Genomic DNA, 11201 nt, shown 5'->3' with positions numbered 1-11201 from the left:
TATGTCACAATTATGTGGTGTTTTTGTGCTGCAGCACTGAACTGAACTTTGTCACTCATCCAGGTTATGATACTCTGAAGAGCGTGAAAAAAGAAGGAAACTAGACTTTAAGTTGTGAAGATGTTTCACTTCTCATCCAACAGGCTTCTTCTGTTTCAAAAACACCTTGGCTGAAGTGACCTCAATAGGTCACATGACAGGATGTGACCTACTGCCCCCTAGTGTGGGTTGTTCCACTTGGAGGTGGTTGTTAACCCAATATTGATCATGCGAGTCATCACATGAGCCAAAGTGTGAAAAAGATGTTGGTCATGACCATCGTCAGGGGTTGTGGGGGAAACCACTCAGAGACTGTGCCCCTATTGAGGTCATCTCAGGGAAGGTATGAGTAGGGGTTAAAGCACCTGGGAAAGGATCTCAAGACTGTATTGTAGGTGGCTGATAGCTGGTGTCACCACCTCCGTTCAATGATGGTCATTCACAAGTGACTGCTTGGTTTCTCCTTGATGCACTGCGAAGTATACGCTATGTTGCTCAGTTTGTGTTTGGTCCTTGAGATCAACCAGTTTTTCTCTAAGGGTGTGGCTGGGTCTGAAGTGCACTATAATATCATGAGAAGAAATTCTCATGAGTTTCTCTACAAACCTGCTACATAAGAGATGGCAATAGAAGACCTCCTTTACTCCTCCTATAAATCTGGCATTATGTTTGGGAGTTTTGTTCTTAGGATGGACCAGTTTTTGTCTGAGGGTGTGGCTACTCTGAAGTCTGAGGCTCATCCACATACGTGTACCAGTAGCTAGGTGCTATCCCTCTGAGGAAGCCCAGAGCTTTATTAGAGGTTGGTATTTGTATAGTGCTTTTTTTAATAGTCCCTAAGGACCTCAAAGAGCTTTACACGTCCAGTCCATTCACACACACACATGGTGATGGCAAGCTACGTTGTAGCCACATCCACCCTGGTGGCTGGACACTGGCCCAGCCACACACTCGCACTGACGGAGGCGAGACTGCCGGACACTGGCGCCACCGGGCCCTTTGACCACCACTAGTAGGCAATGGGTGAAGTGTCTTGCCCAAGGACACAACGACCGAGACTGTTCGAGCTCGAACAGTCTCGGTCAAGGCGAACTCCCAACAAGGCGAACTTCTTGAGCCACGATCGGTTGGATAGAGGTTCCTGCACATCTAGGATTTTTTCTGTAGAAAAACCTTGAAGTATTTAAAATATGTGGTATCATATGTGGAGATGTCTAACAGTGTGCAGATCTGATGTGGGATGTAACAGATTCTGTTGTGTAAGGTGCTGTATTTGTTTTCTGACAGTCTCCACTTCCTCAGTTGTAACTCTATAAGTGAGAAGTGTGATGACATCACAGGCCTTACAACTAAAACTCTGTTTGTTTTGCTGCTGTTGTGATCAGCGATTTGATCAGTGCCAGGCAACACATGTTCACTGTTGTTCACTAACCATCCAAAACAAAGAGCTTGTTTGCCTGTACAGATATGACCCCATATGCCTGTATTGTAGATGCTTTTAGTGTAAGGCTTGCTTGCATAACACTATGAAAAGGACACACATACATAGGTAAAGTACATACACATGACCACAGACCACTCTGTAAGAAATGTTTACAGAGCAGCCTGGCACTGACGCCAGTCAATAAGCCTAATGCAATGGAAATCAAATGAAGGTTCATTTGATGGTGTCTTTTATTATCCCATAATGCTTTCCCTTCTCTCATTAAAAAGCTCTTCCACTGTGGCAAAGACCTACATTAACCAGCTTTTATGTGCCCTAAAGCAATCCCAGAGAGAGTACCCAGGAATACGGGTACGTATCTAACTTGCACTGTGTTTATTCAAAAACTTAAATGTATTTGCGTTTATTACACATTGTAATCATGCAAGAGGGGAATTAAAATGGGTGAAACCATTTCATTTTAATGTTTTTTGTTGTTGTTGCATGTTATGATATTTTGATAAGCATGAGAAGGGTTATCAAAATGATTTGGTTATGGATATTACATACCTGAGTCATAAAAAATAAAAAAAGATAAGGGACCATTGTGGTATGATGACCTGGAGGAAAACAATCCAGTGTGTACATTTATAGTGTGTCATGCTGCCATAAATTACACATGTGTGACACCAGCATGCAAAATGATTAAGCTATCTTTTAGAAAGAAATGCAAATGATCAGAAACTCAGTAACAAAAGATTTATTGCAGCAGAGACCACAGTGTTTATTTAAAGAGTCATACTCTGTGCATTCCCTCTCTGGCTGATGATTTCAGTCAGCCTCATAAATTACCCGCCTCCACCAATGCACCGCATAACCATTACAAGTACTGCATCCTTTGTTCTACACCTCACAAATGTTCTTCTTTTTAAACGCCTCAAACTTAAATTTGTTAGTACATGTGATTCTTCTTACCCCATGGGTTTTTTTTTGTTGTTGTTCTTATTGTTGTTGTTTTTTTCTTCAAATCTTAGTTCTTCTGGTGTGACTTTTTCTTTGCAACCTGGCTAAACGGGTTACCCTCCTTACTGTTAATGTTAAAACTTGTGTTTTGGTGATTCTTAAAAGTTACCAGAGAATCTGAGAACAAACTATTTCTCAAGCTGGAGACTCTGGTGAATCTATCCAACTGCTCAGTTGTGCACCAGGGCCTGCACCAGGGAGCTACTGTGATGCTGTTCTGCGAAGTGAATGGTAGGTGTAAAAGTGTAATTTCGGGAGGGAATTTCCCACATACGATAGCCTTCGCTACTAACAATAGTATGCAACTATGCAACTTTATTTTTATTTATAGTCAGCTCAACAGCTATTTTAACATAATTAAGGTTTGTTTGGTCATTGGTTTGCCTAGATCTTGATTCATAGACAGCTGATGAGAGACAGATAAGAATGTCTGCTCATTCTTTATTCTTTATTCAGATTCCCACTAGTTGTCCCTTGAGTCTAAAGATAAAACAATACAAAACATCCAGCCATCAATCTAGAGACAAGCAATCAATAAACTGGAAAAAATAACCTATCAAATAAAAAGAGAGTAGTTCCTGCAACTTATATGACAAACAATGACATATTATGGAATAATAATAATAATAAAAATACAATAAACGGCATGTATAAAAGATCTACTGATGATCATTTGATGTATCATTTTTTTCGCCAAATTCCTTGTGAACCCGTAAAGCCATAAAAATACAGATCCCACAATGCACTGCGGAGCATCGCAGGAAGCATTCGATTGACCCGCCGGTGGATTGTGGGAAAGCGGAAAAAGGGCTCAAAAGGTAGGGAACCGCGTCTGGCGCACGTTGCAACGTCAAACGAAGAAGCAATAACAAAGAAACTAGCTTTTACGATAGACTCCAGGTAAGAAACAAAAATACTCGTAATTCATCTGACACCGTAATTTTTTTTCCGTGCTCATTAGCAGCGTTGTTTGTTTCTTGGGCGTTTGAATCAAGCGCGTTCATTCAGGAGCCAATATGGCTCCGTCTATTTGCCGAACTAATAACTTGTTACTGCAATAAAGAGGCAAACGTTAATGTTGAAATCGTATTTGTGTAATTTTAAGTTTGGTTTGTTACACATGGCATTAATTGGATTACATTATTGTATGCAACCAGGATATATTATTGTACATTAGCCTAGCTCGCTAATGAAGGCTAATTCCTCTCGCAGCTTCGATATTCAATGATTTGACTGAGAGATTCGCTTTATTGATCGGAAGTTAACTGTAGCCTGCTTATCCCATCTTAACGAGGGTCACTGATTGTTATATATTAACTCCCAGCTACTCTTTAAACAGTATAAGAGAGCTGATTGTCGTTACACAGGCAGTACTCGAGTGAAAAATAAATTGGCGAGGATAATGTGTGGACAAGTGATTGCTTCCCCGGTGTTTCTGTAACTAAACGCATCCCAAAATTAACAAGCCAGTTCAGTTAACTGTAACCCAACTTTATGGCTAAATATAATTTTGAGTCTGATGTTTGATGGTTAAAATAAATAAATAAATGCGTTTGCAGGAGCTTACAGCCTTATGAATGTGCACAGTGTAACATTTCTTCTGCTAAATTTTGTTTTCCAGAAACATTCTTGAAAAATGTCCATCGGCGTTCCAATCAAGGTCCTGCATGAGGCAGAAGGACACATTGTGACCTGTGAGACCAACACTGGAGAGGTTTACAGAGGCAAGCTGATTGAAGCAGAGGACAACATGAACTGCCAGGTCAGTACATGATAAAGAGTGTAAAGTGAATGTGGATGGTGTTCCTCCTTCCTCCTGGGGTCCCATCAACCAAAGTGTTGGTACTGTATTGTTTTTATGATTTTTTTTTTTCTTTTTTCTTTTCTGCCTTCATTAGAGTAATCAACAGTTTAGTCTTTATTAGGCTGCTCGATAATTTGAACAAGTTTTGTTTACTTTATTTTCAGGTACATGCCCATAAATGGCGTAATGTCTTGTGTGGCAACACCGATAGAAAAGCTTAATGAGGCTAAAAGGAATTTTCATTACAAATAATAGTGTCTTTGTTCTGTGTCTCTCTGTTCTGAATGTTCAGGTTCAATTTGTGGTGTTTTTATTTTAATTATAACATTTATTTCTGGTTTTTTTTTTTGTTTATTTTTATTTTTTTCCCCATAGTTGTTTAAAGGTTTCCAAGCTTTCCACCTGTTGGTGTCAAATTAAGAGTGAATTGTGCTAATCAAGTACTGGAGACCCCAATCTGGTAGCTGCATTAGTAAAAGCCAGTTAATTAAAAATCGGTCCCGGATCAGATGGTAAAAAACTGTTCCTTTTATGGCTTTGTAAAGTTTAGATAACTACTGTTGATTTGAATAAAACACTAAAGAGCAGTTTGATTACATTTGTTGAAAGAATGATCTTTGTTTTTTTTACAGATGTCTAATATCACAGTGACTTATCGGGATGGCCGCGTGGCACAGCTGGAGCAAGTTTACATCCGTGGCAGCAAAATCCGCTTTCTGATTTTACCCGATATGTTAAAAAATGCTCCTATGCTGAAGAGTATGAAGAACAAGAACCAGGGATCTGGTGCAGGAAGGGGCAAGGCAGCTATTCTTAAAGCACAAGGTGAGTGAAAATTTGCAGTAGATTGATACACCTGTCAGTATGTTCAGTAGTGGGCGCAACTGATGGTGATTTTATACTCATTGCATACATTGATTGCCTTTTTGTGTTTGTGCAGCATAACTAAATCCTACCATGAGAAAAGTGCTTTCTGTCCAGTGTTGCTCTGTTCCTTGTGTAATAAGTACAGTCTTGTCATAGGTGTGGGGGATCTGTCAAAAACACTGATTTAAATGTTTCATTGTTGTTCAATTTGTCTTCACATCCCCTTTAAGATAGAACTGATATTTTGCCAAGTGGGTGTTAAGGATACAAAATTAGACTTCACTGTACTTCTCGCAACCAAAGTACTGAATGTATTATTAAAGTTACTGAACCGTTGGTGTATTTCTGGTTCAGTGAGGTACTCTACGTTAAAAACTGATAGTATGCCATCTTTGTTTTTTGTGCTCTCCAGTGGCTGCAAGAGGACGAGGGCGTGGTGGAATGGGAAGGGGAAACATCTTCCAGAAGAGGCGATAATTGCTCCAGCTACATTAACATTTTTGCATTGTATAGTTTTGTTTTCCCCTTGAATTTGATACGTTGGATATCATTTGAAATCTCGTACTTTGCAGTCTGTTGCTTTAATTTCTTTTTCTTTTAATTAAAATAAAAGTTTTTCAATTTTATGTGTCCTAATGTTTTTGTTCTGTTTTTCTTTTCCCATTTACAAGAGATTCACTTGTGCCACCTGTCTTATTTCAAACATATTTAATAAGGAATGTACTAGGAATGCGGTGTTTAGCCTTATCCAAGTAGTTTCAGTGTTAACCCTGGGTTTTCTGTACTATAAAAGGTTACCTGAGTATATTGCCATGTTGCCTTCTGCTGTGGACCAGATAAAATCGGGCGTAAAATCACCACATACTAACCAATCAATTCTTTGGAAATTAATTTTACTACTCCCAGAGGAGTCCTTGGCCCTCTGCAGATGGAAGCAACATTTTATACCAAATGCAGAGCAAGCAAGATCTGTTACAATAATATACAGTATGTACTGTGGAGACAGTGCAGGAAGCTCAATGATTTAAAGATAATGGCTATCAGATGCAAAACCGCATAGACACAAAGGACGTGTAATGAGAGCGGCTTGCCTGTAGTGTCCTGGTAGCCATCACAGCCATCCTAAATATAATAGTCTTATTATGTTAGACCTCTAAATAAAATGTGCCCATAATTAAAGAGCCAAGGCCAGTTTATTTTACTAGGTCCAACTCTCCAGTACACCACAAGATGGTGCCACTAGGTCATAAAGCATTTGAGGCAGAAACGACCAGGAACCGTGAATGTTATATTTAGAACTCGTGAAATAAAAGAAGGCAAAAGGGCATCGTAGCCTTCAGCGGAAGTAGCTTAGGTTGTTTGTTAGCATATAAAAGCGTTGCGTTAAATGCCTGCAGTTAACATTTCCTCCATGTGAAGCACGGGACCTGCGTGCTCAGCTGGATTGGTCCGTCAAAACATCGGTTCTCAGTCTGTTACAGTCTCCGTTTCTCAAACAGCTAGCTAGCTGTCGCAGGGCAGAAGCTACTCACACAGCAGACGAGGAAGGAGGGGAGTCTTACATTTCTCACTTGTAGGCCTAAATAACACGCCACGGTAAGGTTTTTGTTTGTTAAATCACACAGTATATATACAATTTTCTTTTTCTTTTTTTTAAACGATTGCTTCCTGCATCTTTGCCAGCGGCTGTAGCATGAACGTTACTGGGACGTACTAGCATCACTGACTCCTTCATCCACAACATCTGTATCTTGCCAGATGAGGCAGCTGCTAACGTTAGCTGAGCTGGTTGGCTTAGAAGCTCAGAGCTAAGTTAGCTTAGACTTGAGACGGCGGTGACTTTGTGAACGCCCAAACAACACCGGAGCAGCTTAACCGCTTTGACATTTACAGTCGATGTAGCAGCTCTTATCTGTGGGTGTAAGTAACACGAAATCCGGTGGTGCCAGTTGCATGTGTTATTGTTTATCGGTTATCTCAAAGATTGTTTGTGTGTTTGTGAAATTGCAGAGTCTCGGTTTAGTCTCAAATCTTCATGTTGGGCTCTGGTAACATCTAATGTTACCATTTTGGGAAGTTGCGCTGACATATTCTTGAGGAGAGAAAGCCTCTGATGGCACACAGAGTCCCCGATGTTTTTTATTTTAGTTATCATTATGTTATTTTGTGTTTTGGAAAACCATTTAAAGTATATATATTTGACACATTTAACTCCTGGCATCACTCTACAGGAATAAATTGAACTTTAACTTTGATATAGTAGGTTTAGTGGTTATTTTATAAGGTTAGCCTTAACCTTTCAGTAGATACAGAGTAGAAATGTGTAGAAACACATTTAATGTGTTGGACCTTCATTCTGGAAAATGCCCTTTAAATTTACTTGTACCATATTATTTTTATAATAATAATAATAATAATAATAATAATAATAATAATAATTGAAATTCTTTGTTTTCATTCAGCAATTTATGTTTTGAAGCCTGGTAACAGAACTAGTACAATATGTGTACAAATTAAGTTTGTCCAATAGAGAGGTGAAGAGAGATAAGGTGCACACTTTAAATAATACATAAATAAATAAGTTAGAGTAAAAAAAAAACAATAAGAAAATTTAAATCCAATTTAATAGGTTTAACATATTTCACCCATTAATTAATCCCATTAACCTGTTAATCCCAGTTTTCTTAATCCTTTAAATATCCCTTACTATCTCTGTCCCCTCTGTGGCGGGGGGCTCTTGTGTCATATCATTAAAACCGTTTAATACAGGGGTGGGCAACTCCAGGCCTCGAGGGCCGGTGTCCTGCAGGTTTTAGATGTGTCCTTGATCCAACACAGCTGATTCAAATGGCTGATATTTGATTTGTGCCATTGTAACGTAGGGCATGACTGATACATATTATCACAGAGTCTTTGTGGAGTTTGCATTGCTGCCCTTCCATGAATCCACTGGAGGGCTGTTAAAAGGGAGATCTTTTGCTCCACCATTGTCAAGTGTTTTCGTATCGAGGACCCTCAGATTGGTGGGTTTCTCTCTGTTGGATTGTCTTTATCTTGCAATAAAATGCAGCTTGCTATATAAATAAAATTGAAATAAATAAATTCAATTTAATGTCTGGGTCACCAAATGAGTTTTTCAGATTCTCCCTAAATTGTGCTGTGATTATGTGGCAACACTGCAGCTAAGTTGATCAAGGACAATAATTCCTCCATTTACAGGAGCTTATCTCTTGCACGGTGCCGGACATCGCTGACAGTGTAACCCTGTTGATCTTTTAATGAAGCTGGGGATCCTCCTCTGCTCCAGATGGCCCTGTGTTGTACTGGTATTTCCATAACACAGTGCCTGTGTTGTTATTAATGCTCTACATGGCTTGGACCCCCTGCAAGTTGTGATAAGTCCTCTCTTCCCCTCCCATCCTCTCCCGCTTAGATAGTGACAGGCAGGTCACATGATTTTTGTTATGGTAAAAGGCACGGTATGGCATCTGGAGCTAGGCAGCATCTGTTGGTGTTTCTCGAGGCTCAAATCTGACTCCTTGTTCTTCGTCGTGCTGCTGTGATCCGCAGGGATCAGGGAAGTTTTGGGCTTTAGCCAGCAGTTCAGTCATTAATGATGCACAGTGTTTTTGTACAAAAATGAAATTGAAGTCTGTGCAGTTCTCTTGTGTCACAGAAACTTGGTGACCTTTGAGGTGGCGTATATTATCTTTAGTGCGAGGGAATTGGGAGTTTGCAGTTTCAAAAATGACTTTAGCAAATAGTGGATGCAAAATATTGTATCAAACCGAATCATCGTGATTTCAGCATTCAAGTACATCTCCTGCTGAAAACCCAGCCCTTCTAGGTAGGAAATGAGATTTGCAGTAATATTGTCTTGTCTGACTAACAGTTACAATGTCACGTTAGGAGTTTATGCCATCATCAACTGATGATACTGCATAAACACCTTTTTGTTTTTATGGAACTGGCCTTGTTTTGTGTCATCTGTGTATCTGTAGGTCAAACTGGGTAAGTTAACACTCACTTCTAGTCGGAATACTTTTGTTTTAATGAATTAAAACCAACCAAAAAGTATCTGCTTTTAATAACATGTCAGAAGTTTTCAGAGGTCATGAAAGCCAGAGGTGTTAAATTGACTTGAGAAAGACGCAAATAAGCAACATTTATCCTGTACAGCAAAATTGAAATGAAAATGTTTCTGGTTTTGAAAATGTTTTAACATAACAGTTAAAAAAACATTTAAAAAAAATCACAAGGGGGTAATTTAAGTGGCTAAATAGACTTGGCAGTTAAAACACCCAGCAATTTCAGTTCCTTCTTATTAAACTGTTATTCTGTAATGTGCAGCATTTCTTTTCCTCTTTTGTCAGTTTACATTACAATAGTACTGTATATATAGGTTGGCAGTGAAAGAAGAGAGCCCACCTGGAGTGGGTGTTTCTTCCCACACATGGTTCTCGCTCTTAGCTTGGCTGGATCTCCCACTGTCTTGCTTGCCTTATGGCTTCCCTTTGTTGTTTTTTTTCTCTGTATCTGTGAGGTTTACTCAGCTCCCACACACCGACAGTGCCACAATCCTGTCAAAACCATGACAGAAAATATAGGGGATCTGTCTGTTTCTTTTTCCTCTTCTCTTTTCTCCTGTCTCCATTTCTCTGTCACGTAATAGGCAAATAATAAACTGAGTGGATTTCAAGATGTAAATTAGCCTCTTTTAATTATGCAAGAAATGGTTTTGGTTAGATGCTTCACAGATAAAAATTAACCACCACGCTACTGTGTGCCCAACATCAAAAGCAGACTGCACCCTTGCGTTTATAGATGCATTGTATCTGTAGTTTGTGATACTAGATGCGTTTGCCTGAATTAATTATCACCTAACAGAACGTGTGGGAAAATTTCTGCACCATTGATGTTTCTTATGGAAGCAGCCCTATCTGCTTATGTTTCAGAGCCAGTGAACAGCATCCCTGATTGTTTATCCCACACGTTTTCATTACACCCACAAGTTGGGTCGTGCTGCTCAGGCTCTGTGGATAATTGAACCTTACATGTAAATTTTACCATACTTTGTCACAGGATTTATGCCAGCCCTAAATTATTCTTGGCTGAAAAGAAACAGTCAACCTCTGTTTTTCTTAATTTCGGCTCCCAGTTCACAGTTTAAAGTTGTATGGCACCAGTTCAAAAACCGGGGAAGTATGCACCTTTTCAGTGAAGTTGGCTTACTGTGCATCAAGCTAAAATTATTAATAGTGGAACTGAAGTTTAGTAGTTTGTTTAATCTGGCTTCACCCAAATCACAGGTGGAGTGTAAGAGTAATGTCTAGTAGTCCAGGTGACTGTGCAGATGTTACTAGGAGAACTCTGGCAAAAGGGACTGTGTGAATAGGAAATTGCATCTTTTACAAACACATTATATTGCTATTGCTTTAATTAATATTTGCTGATGATGAGATAATGTGTAGACGTATTGCTTTGCACCTCAATAAAGATAATAAGGATATTTGTGTACTATGTGTTATTAGGTTGTATTCATTTTTTAATATATTTATTCCCCTAAATCCAAATCCAATTTATTGAATATATATATTTTTTAGAGATAGACCGATCCGATATTACGTATCGGTATTGGTCCGATACTGATCTAAATTACTGGATGGGATATCGGAGAGAAATAAAAAAATGTAATCTGATCCATTAAATATCACAAAGCACCTCACAAAACTAGTGACATAGTGTAACCTAGCTCATAACCTTAGCACGTCGGAGCAGTGTGCATCTCGTGATAGAGCGGCTGTGGCGTGCGAGACTTGTCCGGGGTCTGGTTGAGCATCTGGAGCCTCGGTACTTGCTCATAAACCAGCATTTCATCTCGGAGAAAGCTATCCTAGAGAAGTAAAGCAAGTGTGTAAGTTCATTTCTGAATGTTCGTAAAGCATTCCCACGTTAAGCTTAACAACCAATATATGGAGCGACTGCCTCTTCTCTCTCCCTCCCTCTCCTGTTGCTACTTCAATCATGAAACTGATCAATGATCAG

At 39.3% G+C, this 11201-nt stretch overlaps 2 protein-coding genes across 5 annotated transcripts in view; both read left to right on the top strand.

Moving 5' to 3' along the window:
• Positions 1-3239: 3239 nt before the first annotated feature.
• Positions 3240-5780, top strand: snrpd3l (small nuclear ribonucleoprotein D3 polypeptide, like). 2 transcript variants are annotated; one of them, XM_005729317.1, is made up of 4 exons: positions 3240-3303; positions 4107-4247; positions 4922-5114; positions 5569-5780. In XM_005729317.1, exons 2-4 carry the CDS (start codon positions 4122-4124, stop codon positions 5631-5633), a joined length of 384 nt encoding a protein of 127 aa, XP_005729374.1. In that variant the 5' UTR covers positions 3240-3303; positions 4107-4121; the 3' UTR covers positions 5634-5780. The 2 variants fall into 2 exon arrangements, with proteins under 2 accessions (XP_005729374.1, XP_005729373.1); XM_005729316.2 differs by having other exon boundaries at positions 3261-3385.
• A 642-nt stretch (positions 5781-6422) lies between these two features.
• camkk2 (calcium/calmodulin-dependent protein kinase kinase 2) overlaps positions 6423-11201 on the top strand; it is a 20359-nt gene continuing 15580 nt past the window's right edge. For 2 of the 3 annotated variants that reach the window (XM_005729315.1, XM_005729313.1), the window contains exon 1: positions 6423-6752. The gene's annotated coding sequence lies outside the window, so the exon portion shown is untranslated. Of the gene's footprint in view, positions 6753-6954; positions 7077-11201 lie in introns of those variants that run through there. The other variant, XM_005729314.2, reaches the window with a different exon arrangement.

Source organism: Pundamilia nyererei, unplaced genomic scaffold (assembly GCF_000239375.1).
Source record: "Pundamilia nyererei isolate P.nyererei 1_Seehausen unplaced genomic scaffold, PunNye1.0 scaffold00032, whole genome shotgun sequence".
In the NCBI taxonomy this organism is placed as follows: Eukaryota; Metazoa; Chordata; class Actinopteri; order Cichliformes; family Cichlidae; genus Pundamilia; species Pundamilia nyererei.
This window is presented reverse-complemented; position numbering and strand designations above follow the sequence as displayed.

Coding starts and splice junctions, on each gene's coding strand:
- snrpd3l (XM_005729317.1), top strand. CDS start 4,122: ATGTCCATCGGCGTTCCAATCAAGGTCCTGCATGAGGCAGAAGGACAC. Junction 4,248..4,921: donor AGGACAACATGAACTGCCAG/GTCAGTACATGA, acceptor TTTTTTTTACAG/ATGTCTAATATCACAGTGAC. Junction 5,115..5,568: donor AGCTATTCTTAAAGCACAAG/GTGAGTGAAAAT, acceptor TGTGCTCTCCAG/TGGCTGCAAGAGGACGAGGG.